This window comes from Mesoplodon bidens, assembly GCF_964165515.1.
Source record: "Mesoplodon bidens genome assembly, chromosome: 6".
NCBI classification, from domain to species: Eukaryota; Metazoa; Chordata; class Mammalia; order Artiodactyla; family Ziphiidae; genus Mesoplodon; species Mesoplodon bidens.
Window position 1 is genome coordinate 7605163 of NC_138162.1, and position 15800 is coordinate 7620962.

Sequence of the window (15800 nt, forward strand, 5' to 3'; positions counted from 1 at the left end):
TGGGGGGCTCCTTCCCATCGGAGAGCAATCATTGCTGAGGGTTAAAGACACGAAGCTTCACTGTCAGCCAAGTCCAGCCCCTTGGGAGCCTGATCAAAGGCCCACCAGAGTCCTCTGGGATGAGTACTGCTGGGGGTGAAGTGGGGACTTGCGCTCCCTCCTTCCACCTTCCCTTGGCAGAGCTCCGTAGGCTGGACTGGATTCTGCAGGACCCGTGCGCCCTCTGCTGGTCACACTAGGGCACTGCAGCCATGCCTGCCACTCCCAAACCCCACCCGCATCAGCCTCGCTCTCCAGGGGCCAAACTCCAGCGCTGCCTCCCTCTTCTCCCAAGAGTGGCACCAGACTCCACTATCTTTCAAAGGTCACTCCCCCAGGAGGCACCCGATTTCTCACCCTGGTCACCCACCACCCAGTCAGCTGCTGGCCTGGGGTGTGGCTCACAGTTGGCTCCATAAGCATGTGTGGAATGGAAGCTCATCTGGCTTTCCTGTTGCCTTCTGCACCAAGGCGGCAGCGGAGCAGCGGGAAGGGCAAGGGGCTGGGGCTGGCATTCCAGTCCCCACTACTTGCTGTGTGACCTCAGTCAAGTGACAGACGGTGCTGAGGGTTAAATAGTGAAGATGACGCCCTGGGGCACACACGCTGCCTGCTGCCCTGGCTTGGGGTGGACCCCCTTTCCATTGGGCTGTGCACATTTCCAGCCTGCGTGCGACTCCAGGGTTGGGCCCTAGGGGACAGCTGGCCCTCCGCTGGCACTGCTGACATCTCTGCAAAGACTGCTCCAGGAAGCTTTCCTAGACTCTACCCAGCTGGTTAGGCAGCCCTGCTCTGCCTTGCACAGCACCCCTGCCAAACCCCTGGGAAAATGCACCCCTGGCAGAAGGAACAGCATGGGCAAGGGTCTGGAGATGGGACCCTGTGCTGGGTTAGGGTTTCCTCCCTCAACGGCTCTGAACAGCCCTTTCCTCATACTGGCTCCCTTTAGCTCTCTGAATCCTAACTGATCATTCCCTTGTCACAGAGAAGACAAAGTCACTTGCCCAAGGCCACAAGCTCATTAAGTGACACAGCTGGTTTAGACTCTCAAGATCATGCTGTTAAAACACCCTGCCAGGCTCAGGTGGGAACTGCCCCCCATCTAAGATAACCTGCTATATCCCTCAGTCCAAATGAACGAATGAATGGAGGAGTGAATGGGGCAGGACTTGGGGCCTGAGCAGGCTGGGGTGAGCTCAGGTGGCATGCACACAGGCAGGGGGAGGAAGGCAGAGTTTATTGGCCCCTGAGCGCCCCCCACCCCTTTCTCCTTTCATAGCCAGGCCAGGACGGAGATGGAGGAGGTGACAAGGACAGACCCACAAAGACGGAAAGGCCCCGCCTGAGGGACAGCCAGGCAGGCACCCAGAGAGGAGGATGAGAGGGGTGCCCCGTCCAGGCCGCCTGCTACAGGCAGGCACCGGCAGGGCTGAGGACGCTTGAGTGGCTCCAGGGCCTGGATCCTATTCGGGCACCTGATCAATGGCCACCGCTGCCCCCGCCCACTCTGCTGGCTTCCTGAGTCTGGGGGCTTCTGCCCTGGTCCCATTTACAAGCTGCCTGTTCTCTGGAGAGTGCTTGGTGACCGTCCACCTCCCCTGTCCTGCCCTAAGACATCATCCTGAGGGGCCCAGTCTCAGTCTCAGCCTGGGGCCCAGAGGCCCCCTGAAGACACAACATGGAGATGAGGCTTTCACAGAAAGCCTCGCGGGGAGGGGGAGGCAGCAGTGAGTCCCTTGGCAGTTTTGAGGGGTGGGGGCTGGCACCTCGGGGCTGTGAGGCCAGGCCCTTCTTGCTTTGGTCTGGCTTTGCCCAGGAGCCCTCTGGGGTGGGAGCTGGTGCTCTGGGTCCAGCATCCGGTGGCCCTCAGAGGGACTCGGGGCAAATCACAGCTTCTCCTCGCCTGCCTGGATGCGAGTGTAGGCCTCTTGGTCCAGAGGGACATAGCGGCCCTTCCGGACATCCAGGTAGAACAGTGGGTCTTTCACAACTGTTGGGTCAAAGCCCTCCTTCCGCAGGTCTGTCTTCTGTACCTTGAAGGTCCCTGAGGGAGAGAGAAGACAAGGGGGAAGAAAGGTCAGAGGGTGCAGGGCAGGGGCCCGAGCTCTCGGCACCCGCCCTCCCGCCAGGGTTGAGGAGGGCTGCAGAGGACACCGGAAAGGGGAGGCGTGGGAGGAGGGGCACAGCCCTCTACAGTTTGCAAAGGCTCCATCCATTACATTATGTATCACTCCTCAGAGCAGCCCCGGCAAAGGGGTAGGGGCCGAGTTACCCACCCCTTTTTGCAGACAGGGAAACGGAGACCCAAAGAGAAGCTATTCGTTCGGGGCCACATGCTGAGCGACAGCAGGGTGAGGACCAGAACGCAGGTCTTCCCTGATGGCTCCCTTTCATCTGAGCACCTCCCAGGTACAGACGTGATCTCATGCAATCTGCACATCAACCCCAGGGGCAGGTGCACAACCATATGCTATGGATTCTAAGATGCACAAGATTTCAGATTTCAGCATCTCTGAAATAGCTCAATTAGTGTTTTTTCCCCTTAACAGTATGTAATATAAATTATGCATTTTTCAATCAATGGTCTTAGCCTCTCTATACAGATGAGAAGACTGATGCTCAGAGGCACATATCTCAGCCAACGTCACACAGCTCGTAGGCAGTGGAGCTGGGATTTGAACCCAGGTGTGATAGATGCCGGAAATGGCTACAGCTTCTCCCCAGGTATTCCTCTGCCGCGTGGACTGGTCACTTCTCCCAGCAAGAGATGGAGTCTTTCTCAACGGCTACCTGAATCCAGACTGGCCTTACAACTGGCTCTGACTCAGAGAATGCGGAAGAGGCCATGTTGTGGGTGGTCTAGGCCTCAAGGGGCCTTGCAGCTTCCATCCCCACCCTCTCGGGGTGCCCTGAGACCAGTCTAGCCTCTGAAGGAGGAGAAACCACATGGAACAGAGCAGAACCACCCCAGGAAGGGCCGCGTAGACCGGCGCTAAGTGGGTAGTCACTGGCCATATGTGGCTATGCAAATTTAATTAAAATGAAACGAAATTTAAAATTCAGTTTCCGCGTCACACTGGTCCCATTTCAAGTGCTCAACAGCTGCCTGGGGCTGGTAGCTGCCGTGATGGAGAGCGCAGAGCGCAGACAGAGCACGCTGCCATCACCACCGTTCTGTGGACATCACTGCAGAGCTAACCAGCCGGAAGCCCCACGTGAGGGAGAGGCCCTCTTACACCCGATGGCACTATTTGACCCTCGATGGGGCCAACAGAAGAACACTCAGCTGAACTAACCCCGAACTGCTGACCCACAAATTGCGAGCAGATAAAATGGCTGTTTTGAGCCCTAAGTAAGTTTGGGGGTGTTCTGCAGCAAAGCTTGTCTGAAGCCTGAGGTCTGACAGAAACCTGTCCCTCCTGGACACGAAGTCACAGCGGCTGCCCAGTCCTCAGGAAGCTCGCAGTCTTGGTCCTGAGCACAGTACCAGTGTCCGCGACCGACCCTCCCCAGAGCTTCAGGTGTGCCCAGGGGCCACGTTAGTCAGGGAAGGCCTTCCATCCAGGCAGGGCTGACACGATGACGCCCTGGGGGTGGCCGGGCTGAGCAGCCAGGGAGAGGTCGAGCAGTGGGGAAAGCCAGGACAGGCAGCAAGGGCTGAGGAGAGTGGAGGGGAGGTCGGGGCATGAGCCTCAGAGCTTCCTGCCCAGAGAAGCTCCCGAGAGGACCGACAGACAGAAGGATGGCACCACCCCGCCGTGTGCCGGCGGACCCACCGCTCGCCCCTTCCCCTGGGCCACCTGCAGCCTCCCCCAGCCTCCACACAGGACACGAATCTGACCAGGTCACTACCTTGCTCAAACACTTCTGTGGTTCCCTACTGCCCCCGGTATAGTCCAAGCCCACCTCCCCGGCCCACAAGGCCCCTGCCGCCCTCGCCATCCTGCCTCATGCCGCTGCCCACCCCTCACTGCTCCAGCTTCGGGGGCCTCCTTTCATTCCTCTAGCAGCCAAGCGCCTCCCTGCCTCAGGGACTCGGCAGTGGCTGTTCCCAGAGCCCGGAAGGCCTCCCACCCCCACGAAGTCCTCCCTCCCTCCCTCTCTCTCTCAGGTCTCCGCTGAAACTGCACCTCCTCAGGGGAGCCTCCCAGTCACCCCCAACCCCCTCATTCACTTTCCTGTCCGTTTGATCTGCATTCCATTCTTTTTTGTGTGTGTGTGGTACGTGGGCCTCTCACTGTTGTGGCCTCTCCCGTTGCGGAGCACAGGCTCCGGACACGCAGGCTCAGCGGCCATGCCTCACGGGCCCAGCCACTCCGCGGCATGTGGGATCTTCCCGGACCGGGGCACGAACCCGTGTCCCCTGCATCGGCAGGCGGACTCTCAACTACTGTGCCTCCAGGGAAGCCCTGCATTCCATTCTTTGTCTTTGGAATTCCTTATCCTGTGGCTGCCTCCCCTGCTGCTCTAGAAGCTCCCAGAAGGCACAGGTCCTGCTGGAATTTGTCACCTATACCCCCAGGGCCTAGCACAGTGCCTGGAGCAGACTAGACACTCAGTCGGTATTTGTCCCACTGAGAACGGATGCACCCTCTCTCCCTGAAGCCTGGGTCTGCTCACAGGTAGGTCAGGTTACCAACCACTTGGCAAGGCTGTGGGTGAAGGGAAAACGACAGGCACCCCGGCCTCTCAGAAGGACCCAGGAAGGGGCCTTGGCCTGGCACCTACGAGTTGGAGCTGGGGTCCGGGGTGGGGACAGACCTGTTTTGTGCAGCTCAGGCAGGAAGCGCAGGAAGATGGGGCGGGCGTACAGGGGCAGCTCCTTCTCCAGGAGCTGGGCTAAGCGCTCCAGGTCACAGCTGCTGGAGGGGCTGGCCACAGCGGCCATGCCGGCCCGGCCCTCAGTTCCTGGGGGTGGCAGAGTGGACAGTGAGCGGCTGGCGATGGCCCCTGCGGCCCCTCCGCACACACGCCTGGCACCTCCTGCCTCCCCGGGTACCTGGCACCTCGACGCCATACACGGCCACGTCGGCCATGGCCAGCAGGCGGCTGAGCGCGCCCTCCACCTCCGTGGTGGACACGTTCTCGCCTTTCCAGCGGAAGGTGTCCCCCGTGCGGTCCCGGAAGTACAGGTAGCCCAGCTCGTCCATTACCAGCACGTCACCTAGAGGGGAGCTGGGTGAGCTGGGGCCCGGCAGGTCCCGGGGAGGTGCTCTCGGAGGGTGGTAAAAGGCCCCTTCCTCCTCCCCGCTCCCCGAGGGGCGGCAAAGGCCTAGGGAGAGGTGCCCACCCACCGGTGAGGTAGGCCTGGTCCCCCTTCTTGAAGACATCCTTGGCGATCTTCTTGTTGTTGGCGCCCTGGTTGAGGTAGCCGTCGAAGCGCCGCAGCGGGTCCTGCTGGATGATGGCGCCCACCAGCTGGCCCGGCTCACCTGTGGGCAGGGGAGGCGGGGTCAGACCCGCCCTGGGGTCTGTTTCACACTAAGTGCGCCCTGCAGCTGTCCACAGAAACGCCCACTTCTCCCCACCCCACCCCGGGAGCCCCAAGGGCAGGGCGCATCTCTGTAAAGTCTGGTCACTGAACAGATGGATGGAAAGTCGAACAAACAAATGAAAGGGCGGTCAAGCCCTACGTGGAAGGCCTACCCAGAGCCAGCACTCGCCGGGCCCTGGCTCTGCTTAAAGAGCTTTACGTTCTGAACCACATGGACTCCTCAGGACAACCACGTGCAGGTGAGGGGCTCAGGCACAGAGCTGGGGGGCTGAGGCGGCCTGGGCCCAGGGTCCACGACATGGAAGTGCACGAATGGACTGGGTGGATGGGACGGTGACTGGATGCATGGATGAAGAAATAAATGCCTAGTAGCCCTGAGAGAAGAGCTGACTTCTGGCTGCTGACCAGGATGGGGCTCCCTACCCACCGGCCCCATCTCCCTCCTGAGTCAGCCCCTCCCACTCTGACCCCCAACTGCAACCCTAGGGTAGACCTGGCTGGCAGGGAAGGCAAATGCCATCAGGCCCCCGGATCAGCTCCATGGTGTCCTCGTTGACGCGAACCAGCCGGATGGGGTACACGAAAGCCAGGATGCGGCTGTTGAATCCACAGGCCCCCACCTGCAAAGGCCGAGACTCGGGCCCAGGTGTTCCCACCATGGGCCTGAAACTGGACAGTCTGGGGGCTGCGGGGGGCCTCCAGCACCCACACTCCCACACTGGAACTCTGCTCTCCCCTCTGCCACCCATGCCTTCCGTGGTCCATCCGCATCCCCAACCTGGGCCGCACCTGGCCGTCGAAGTTGCCCAGGCTGCAGTTGCACTCAGTGGCCCCGTAAAACTCAGCCACCTGGGCGATGTGGAAGCGGCTACAAAAGTTGGTCCAGATGGACTGCCGGAGGCCGTTGCCGAGCGCCATGCGCACCCGGTGCTGGTTTTCCGCCTCCCGGGGTGGCTGGTTCAGGAGGTAGCGGCAGAGTTCGCCAATGTACTGCACGATCTGGGGGTGGACCTGGCGTGAGTCTGGGCCCCTGAGGCTACTCTTACCTCACTGCCCCCCAGCCCCCCAAGCCCCTACCCCTACTACCCCAGGGGCCGGCTCTGCAATCCCTTCCCTCTCTGGGCCTCAGTCTCCCCATCTGAACAATGGGAGTGCTGCCCCAAATAAATGCCTGGCTGCCCTCAGCTGTGAGACAGATGTCCCTGGGTAGACCTGGTGGGAGGGTCACGAGGGGACAGGGATGCTCATCCCCTTCCCCTCTCACTCACTGTGCAGTTGTATTTGATACAATCGTCCCAGAAGCGGGAAGCTGAGAACTTCTTCCGGATCACCACCGTCATGCCATGGAGCAGGCACTGCCCAATTCCCACGATGTTTCCTGAAGGCAGAGGGGTGGGCCTCAGAGGTCAGGTAGACAGGAGACCCTTCCCTCCAGAGTCTCCTCTTATACAGCCCAACCTCCTCAAAGGCTCTTTCCCTTCCTCTCTCCTGTCCTGTCCTTCCAACACTAACTGGTCACATCTCTCTCGCCAGTCAGACACCTTCCATGGCTTCCCAGTGCCTATAGGATTAAGTACACACTCCTTAGACTGTCCCGAGCCTCTGGAGCTGGCCCCAAGCTCCTGCTCCCATACCCATAACGCTACCATTCAGCCAGGGGGCACTGAGCTAGCCCACCTAGCTTCTGCACCTCACATCTGCCTGCCTTGGGTGCACCTCCTCCAGGAAGCCTTCCAGGCCATCACTGGGCTCTTCCCTTGAATTGAGCTCCTGCTCCCTGCCTCTCCCCATACTCAATGCCATTTCTTGTATTAAGAGTCAGGGTAGGGTCCCATCATTCATCCTGCCCCAAACACACACACCCAAACCCTAAGCACCTTGAGGGCAGGAATTGCATTTATTCCATCTCTGTCTTTCTAAAAGCTCCTAAGACCAAGCAGCTCCTAAGACTGTGCATACCTGTGGAAGTGACCTGAATGGTCAGACCAGCCCAGGTGCCCTGCGGGACACAGCCACACACACCACTTTTGCTGGTGTGGCCACTTTCATTCAGAGATCAATGCCCAGGTCTGTATTTGAACCCAGATTTGACCCCAAAGCTCAAATGTTTCTACAGCAACATGCTGCCTGCCAAGAAGGGTGGGGCTTCCAAGACTCTGGGGGTGCTGGAGGTTGAGTGGACAGGCCTGGGATACCTGCAGAGTGGTAGAGGGGGAGACAGTCGTAGACGATGTCGTCGGGCCGCATGCGGAAGCCGTAGTACACCAGGGCAGCCATGCGGTAATACCTGGGAGGGCAGAGGGCCAAGGGCTCTGTGGGCTGCTGGAAAGGCAGGAGGAGCGGCTCCGAGGCCCCACCATCCCCAGGCCTCCCCCCCAGGGCACCTTCCCCTTACCTGCTGTGCACCACGATGGCAGCTTTGGGCAGCCCTGTGGTGCCTGACGTGTAAATGTAGAAGAGCTTATCTGAAGAAAACAGACACAGGAACGGCCGTGAGAGGGGGCAGCACAGGGCTGGGCACAGAGTCAGGCAGGCGGACATCTGTAGGTGTACGTCACTCAACACCCACTCCCATCACACCTCCTCCAGGAAGCCTACACTGATGACCCCAGGCACCACTCTCTGCTCTAACGCCTGCCCTGCTTCCTTCAACGAACTTTTGCTGACCCCTCGCTCTGTGCCAGGCCCAGGGAGACATCAGTGATGCCTGGGTGGAGCTGAGAGCCAAGTGGGACAGGAAGATGAGGACACGGGTATTTCCAATACTGAGCGCAGAGTGTTGGGAAGCACAGGGCCTGCCAAAGCCCAGCAGCAGCGCTTGACCCAGGCTCCAGGGAGGGGAGGTGGCGCCAGGGAGGGCTTCTCGGAGGAGGTGATGCCTACTGCGTGAGGAGGGTTAGCTGCAGGAAGACAGGTGCAGAGGTAGCTTTTGCATCACTGACCATTTCTGTATTCCCCTACTGCCAGGACCAGGGATTGTCACGTTATGGTTTCTGTGTGAGGTCAGCCCCACCAGGCTGGAGGCTCCAGGTCAGGAATGCCTCTGCACGTTATATAGTAACTATCTCACGTTCTCAGGGTGCATGCAGTATGTCAGCCCTAGGCTTGGCACCAGGCTCAACCAGCCAGAGTCCCACCCTCAAGGAGCTTTACAAAAGCGCCCAGCGGACCATATCCACACATGGCAGAGGTTAACGATAATGACGATGATGACCAGTTACTGAGCACTTCCGGTCATACCCTAGCTTTCCACTGGACCTTTTCCAACCCTCAAACACAGGTTCTGTTGCCATCCCCAATTTTATGGCTCTGGGAACCAAAGCTCAAAGGGCAGCTCAGGTGTTCAGGCTCATACAAGGGAAGCAGTAGAGCTGGGATATGAACTTGGCCCAGGCTCTGAACCCCCAGGCGATGCAGCAAGCCGTGGGCTCCAGAAGGCAGGCTGGAGTGGGCAGGAGGAGAGGTGAGAGGGTCTGGAAGGCTGCCTAGAAGTCGGGGGGAAGCAGCCCAGAGCAGGGAGGGGATCACAGACCAACAGGGGCCTGCACTGAACAGGTGGTGGGTGACTATGCAAAGGGTCTCGGCCCTGGTCCAAGCGCAGCCCGAACTCAGGCGAGGCAGGCTCCTGGGCTTGTGATCCTGCACATGTCAGGCATCAACGAAGGCTGTTCAAGAACTGCATTTTGTGTGCCTGGCACTTTCACACACATCAGCTCATGCAGCCTTCGTAGTAAGCCCAGGATTACTGTCCTCATTTTCCCGGATGGAAAAGGGAGGTGACATGACTCACTCCAGGTCACACAGCAAGTTTACAGAAGAACCCAGGCCTTGAAGCCATTGCTCTGTCCCTGGCCATCTTAGAACCCCCCTGGGGGGGTGAGGGGCCCACCTACGAAGCCCTTGTTGGGGCGGCTGGGCAGGTGCTTAGGGGCATCTTCTAGCAGGGGGTCCAGGTGCTCCGTGCCAGTGGGCACTGCGCTGGCCTCCCAGGGACCGGTGCAGAAGAGGCTCACGGAGGGGTCCAGGCTGGCACAGATCTCAAGGACAGCTGTGGGGGAAACAAGGTAGATCAGCAAGGCAGGCCAGGACACCCCGTGTTCCCAGGACCTCTGCTTGTGCCGGGGCTGAGCATGTTGTCAGGGGAGTCTGGCTGGTAGGGCAGAGAGATGAGTGAAGCACCTGGGACCTCGTCGGAAGGAAGATGCTGAGAGGAGCAACGGCTCCCGTTAGCTGCTGGCTAACTAAGCTACGGGCTCTTTACATGCATGCTCCTGCTCACACACCCCAGGAAACAGGTACCGATAACAGCCCATTTTACAGATGAGAAAATTGAGGCTCTGAGAATGGGAGGGATTCACTCACAGCTAGAATGTGCTGGAGCTGGGACTCAAAGCCAGCTCTACCTCACACCAAGGCTTACTATGGCCCTACCCACTGTACTATGCTAGTCTACGGGAGACTGGTTATGAGGGAGGAGTGGGGGGGGGTCAGAGGCCGGCAGCCCTCCAGTCTCTTCAGAGGGTGGGAACCTTCTCTCAGGCTCTCCTGTGCACTACACATGTCCAGATACTCACCCGCCCCGAGCGCAGGCCAGTCTGGCCCACTGGGCCACAACTCCTCTGGCTTCCTCTTGACCTGTCCAACCCTCTCCCCTCTCCCTGCTGCATCTTTCCTCCTCCCCTTTCAGCATCTTAAGGACCTCTCCTGCCCATTATTCCACAGTCACAGCAGCATGGGGAGAAAGAACAGGGACACCGTGGTCAAGCCCAAGATCAAATCCCGGTTCTGTCACTTAACAGCTGTGTGGCTCTGGGTGAGTGCCTCACGCCACTCTGAACCTCGGTCTCCTCATCTGTAAAGCCAAGATGACAATGTCTACCTCATCAGGCTTAGTGGAGATTAGAGCTGCTTCTGTAAAGCCCCAAACTCAGCACGTGGTCAGTTGCCCAACGCAGCAGCCAATAAACATAAGCTCTGCAGGAGAGCAGGGAACAGATTCTTGTTCCCATTTTATAGATGAGGCCTAGTTAGTCACAAGAACAGTTACCATTATGTCTGAGGGGTCACCTAGCATCGGCCACTTTGTTAATGCTTCAGGTGAAGTGTCTCCCTGAAAACAGCAGGAGGCAGGTGCTATGGTGAGGAGACTGAAGCACAGGGTCTCACTCGGGTCTCCAGCCTACCAGGGGCAGAGCCCAGGCCATCTGACTCCAGGGCTCATGCCCTTAACCGGTGAGCCACACAGACTCTCCCAGGGCTGGAGGGGGGTTGTGGCGGTCCCGTGGGACTCCCTGCCTATCCCCTGCCCCTTCGGGGCTCACCTGGGGCCATCTCGCTGCCAAAGATGAGGGCCCGGGCCTGGGAGGAGGTCAGGCAGTGGCGCAGCGCATCTCGCCGGAGGTTGGTGTTGATGAGCGCCGCCTCCACGCCCAGCTTGGCCATGCCCAGCCACAGGCCCACAAACTCATTGCGGTTCTCCATGAAGAGGGCGACCACGTCGCCCGAGGCCAGGCCCCGTGCCTGCAGGAAGTTGGCCACGCCGCTTGAGTAGTCATCCAGCTGGCAGAAGGTCCAGCGGGTGTCCGTGCCCTCGAAGATCAGGGCCGTCTTGTCCGGGTGGCGCTGGACTGTGGAGGCGAACAAGATGGGCACCGTGCACCGCTCCCGCAGGTAGCGTCGGACCTTGAGCTTCACCTTCAGGAGCACTATGCCGCCGCTGGGTGTGGGGCGGGAGAGGGATGAGCAAGGGAGCTGTGACTGCTGGGCCTGGGAGTGGGGGTCCGGAGGCCCTGGTCTGCTCACGTGTGACACCCCTTTCCCAGCACCTGTGTGCGGGGCAGCGATACACGCAGCGGCTCACTGATGCTGCACGATAACATCAGCGACCCCATAACAGCAGGGACCCGGGCGATTACTCCCTCCCCGGTACAGAGGAGGAAACTGGTGCCAGGGTTTGCTCTGGGCTTTACGGGTGGAACGTGGCAGTGCTGACATTTGAACCTCAGTCCTGTCCGGCTCCAGAGTTCAACTCCTAGTACCCTCTAAGCTCTGCTCTGAGTCTGCTGCTCTGCTGGGGACTTCCACGACTACAGGGCCCCAAGTCAAAGTCCAAACTCCTCCTCCTGGACCTCCCACACCCCCGTATCGTCCCTCTCCCCTTAACTGCCTCAGTGAAAAAGGACGAGTTTGCGATTTGTCCCGTCTCCCTCCCAGTGAGCCCAGCAAGGTCCGCCCTGTTCACCATATTGCCCCCAGGCGCTGCTCAGTGCCAGGCACAGGGTAGATGTTCAATAAGTGTTTGTGGAATCACTTGGCAACATCCTCCTTTCCTGCCCCACCCGTGCCACCTCTGACCCCTGAACCCTCCTGGCCCCCCAGCCTCTGTGCCTTTGCTGATGCCGTGCCCTCTGGCTGGAATCCCCTGCTCCCACTTCCTTGAGGTGACTCTCAAGTACAACTGCTTTTCCTCCAGGAGGCCTCCTCTGATTCCCCAGGGCCCGGGCCGGAAGCCATCTCCCTTTGTTCACGCTCCCACAGCTCTCTGCTGCGACCACCCTTCCCAGAGTGGCCACTCAAAACCTCCTTTTGCAATCAACTCAGATTGACAAACGCCGAGCCACCTGTTCTGGGTGTGGGTCAGGGTGCTGGGCACGGGGATACTACCGTGATTAAGACTGCCAGGGTCTCTGCCCGCATGGCACTGCCAGTTTAGGGATTGACTGTGTCCCCTTCTGGTCTCCCTGACCAGTCTAAGCTTGGCACAGGTCTGGGGCTGCCTCATTCCCCTCCCCACCCCAGGCCCCAGAGTCAGCTCAGCGCTTTTCACAGAGAGGGTAGCAGCAGGTGTTTAATGGACCATCCCTGACTTTCTCTGGGAAGCGGGTTCTCCCTGACATGATTCAGGGCCTGCTCTAGAACTCAGTGCCCTCTCAGACTCATGCCAGCTGGAGGACAGGGCCTTCTCCACAGGGTTCTTCTTCACCCTCTCACAAGTTATATAGCATGTTCTTAGGACTCCTTACAGATGTCTCCTCAACACGTCCGGTGTTTGATGTATGTCCCAGGCCCCCAAGTCTGCCCCAGGCTAAAGAGCACCAAGTTAAGGAGATTCCCTGGGAGGAGACTTTGACCTTGGCAATGGAGGTACCACATACTATTGCAAGGGGAAGGGTGTGGAACAGAGACTGCTCCTTTGGGGCCTGGGTGCCCTGTGCTGGTAGAGACCATAGGGTCTGGCCTGGGGAGATTTGGGGGATTAGGAGCCCAGCATAGTGTAGGAAGCCCAGGAAGGGTTATACCAGGTACTCACAAGATATCACGCCTGATGGTCTTGATGAAGACTCGGACGAAGCGCCAGCCACCGGACCCCAGGTAGAGGAACAGCAGGGAGAACCCTACTTGAGTCCAGGGCAGCTTCAGCACAAGCTTGGAGAACAGCAGCAGCCCCATCAGAGATGCCCCAAGCAGCATTGTGGCCTGTGGGCACAGGGCAGTCAGTGGACCCAAATGCCTGGATCCCCTACCTCCTGGCTCGGGCAACCAGGCCACTATCATCTCAAAGGGTTAACCTGTAGTGAGGCCATATTGAGTAGGGTAGCTGAGGACTGGGTCCCTTTCCGGGGCTGTCGGGAAGGGTCAGGCTAGAGGCATGGGACTTGAGGTGAGGAGTTCCAGGGCTGAGAGTCAGAGGCTGGGTTCTAGCCCCTAAGTCCCGTCTCTGCCTATGACTCTCTGAATGATCTTGGGCAAGTCCCTTTCCCTTCAGTCCTCAGTCTTAGGACTTCAGTCCTCAGTCTTCCCCTCTGTGCAATGGGTGTAATGAGAATTGCTCTCAGAGGCCCTTCCAACCAAAAGAAGACAGTCCACTCTCCTGACATCCAGGATCCCAACCAAAATGCCTTGAAGCGGGTATTGACTTGAGTGCCTCGGGCTCGACTCCCCACCCAGAGACCTACAGAGTTTCTGTGGATCATCAGGCCAAGCCACAACACCCAAAGGGGCAGCTTCTTGAGAAGGGGCCCTGCTCAGTCCCTGCCCATAGGCCCAGGCAGTGCCATGCCTCTGTTGGCCCACAGAGGGCGATGGAGAAAACAGGTGAGAGCCTGGAGGTGCCTGAGAGGTGACCGCTCAGAGGGGAAAGGTGATTGAGGGAGAGGAAGAGGGGCTTGAAGTCACCCCCGCAAACACACTCAGCAAGCCACTCAGATGAATCTTAGGGGATTGGGGCTTAAGGGGAGAGGAACGGCTGGCAGGGCTGAGATTAGGACTCTTGGACTGTATTCTTGGTGCTCTACAGACTTGCTCAAGGGGCAGCAGATGGGACCGTTTTCCTTCAGGTTCCCCTGTTCCTGGGGAGGGGCTGAAGGTCACGTTTATGAGGTAGCCTGAGATTCTCCAAGCCAGGACGAAGACATGGTCTGGACCACAGGGAACCCTTACAGCATCTCCCCCTCCTCCACACGAAAAGCAAAAGCCGGGAGGGGGACCGAACCAGCGCCTCCAACTCCAATGCCAAGGGTCTCCAAGGTCCTCAGACCTCTGGACTCCCAGAGCCCGCCAGGGCAGAAGGCAAGGACCCGTCCCGGAAGGCTGGGGGATGGGACGAGGAGGGAACGGGATGCCCAGATCTCCCGGGCCCCAATCCCGGGTCACTGCGGACCGCCCTGACCCCCCAAAAAGCCAGGGTAGCAGAGCGCCCGGCAAGGAGACAGAGCAGCAGGGCGCGCCCCCCACCCCAGACCGGTACCGCCACCTCCCCCGGACTCGGCCGGGCACATTCTCCCGCCCGGGGACCCATTGTCCTAGCCTGTGCTCACCTGGTGTCGGCCCCGCCGCGGAGCACGCAGTCCAGATGCGGCCCGGCTGCTGTAGCAGAGTGGGGAGCGCGGGGAGCATCAGCCGCTCCTGGGCGCGCAGAGCCGAGTCTCAGCAGCGTTTCGCCGGCTCTGCGCCCTGCACGGCCCAGCAGCTCGGCCGGCCCCGCCCGCCCGCGGCGCTCCTCCCTTGCCTGTCTCCCGCCCGCCTCCCGCCCGCCTCCCGCAATCCAAACCTGCTGCGCCTGCCGGCAACGCCGCCTGCCGCGCCTTGCCCAGGGTGAGCACGCCGCAGAGCTGGCAACGCCGCGCAGCCTCAGCGAGCCCTACGCCGCCCGACCCAGCCCGTCCTACGCGCGCGACGGCCCCTGGCGGCGCCCCGCGCGGCACGCTGGGAGTTGTAGTCCGCGCTGCGCAGCCCCGCCGGGCAGCAGAGGCCGCCGGGACCGTGAGGAGGCAGGTGGGCTCTGCCTGGACCCCGACCCCCAATACCTGGGCGTCCGGACGTGGGGGAGAGCACCCCCACCGCACCGTTGGCGGAGAATCTGGAGTCCGCGCCCGGACCCGAGCAGAGTTCAGCAAAGGCCCGGCGCCACACCTAGAAGAACGCTAAAAAGGCTGTTTCAGGCAGAGGTGAGTCGGGGGGTGGGAAGAATCCAGCAACTGGCTCTGTGGCGCAATGGACTTCTAGCTGGCCTCGTGTGGTTATTCAAAGGTTTTGGGTTCGAGTCCCATCAGAGTCAAATCTTGACAGCTCCTCCTTCACTTCCATTTGGAAATTTTACGGCCTCCAGGGCCACAAGGTTCAGAAGACCCAGAGGCTCCTGCAGACCTCAGACTGGCACCTGTGCTTCTGGGACGGCAATAAACTTGGTGTAGGGATTGCTGCTTAGGAACCCTTTCCCATCCTTGGTATCTTGAAAGCAACCTGGCACACTTGGTGGTACAAAGGGCACGGATCTGGAGACCCGTACCTATCTTTGGCCTCTGAATGGTCTGGACCCTGAAGGCTGTGACCACGTTTGTCATGCCATCTGCCCAGCTCTGGGCCATCTGCCAACTTCCCACCCCCTGTGTCACTCTGGGCCTCTGAAAACTGGGTTCCTTGATAATCAAACATGTTGGGCATCCACAGTTGCCACTTGTCCTTAAATAGATTCCTTAATCCCTTACTCCAGTCAAAGTCCTTAAAAGTGAGGAAGGACAGTTTTCAGGGTATGTTTATAGGAATTAAAAATGAAAATTTGGGGCTTCCCTGGTGGCGCAGTGGTTAAGAATCCACCTGCCAATGCAGGGGACACGGGTTCGAGCTCTGGCCCGGGAAGATCCCATATGCCACGGAGCAACTAAGCCCGTGCGCCGCAACTACTGAGCCTGCGCTCTAGAGCCCGTGAGCCACAACTACTGAGCCCACGTGCCACAACTACTGAAGCCTGCGCACCTAGAGCCCGTGC

At 59.6% G+C, this 15800-nt stretch overlaps 1 protein-coding gene across 1 annotated transcript; it reads right to left on the reverse strand.

The window, feature by feature from the left end:
• Window positions 1-1730: 1730 nt before the first annotated feature.
• Window positions 1731-14516, reverse strand: SLC27A4 (solute carrier family 27 member 4). Its single transcript, XM_081238384.1, has 13 exons — window positions 14350-14516; window positions 12843-13009; window positions 10855-11249; window positions 9423-9581; window positions 7929-7998; window positions 7729-7820; window positions 6802-6911; window positions 6323-6532; window positions 6027-6153; window positions 5334-5471; window positions 5039-5203; window positions 4801-4947; window positions 1731-2083 (listed from the first exon to the last, which is right to left on the reverse strand). The coding sequence occupies exons 2-13, from the start codon at window positions 13001-13003 to the stop codon at window positions 1926-1928; spliced, it is 1932 nt and encodes a 643-aa protein (XP_081094510.1). The 5' UTR covers window positions 13004-13009; window positions 14350-14516; the 3' UTR covers window positions 1731-1925.
• Between the last annotated feature and the right edge of the window lie 1284 nt (window positions 14517-15800).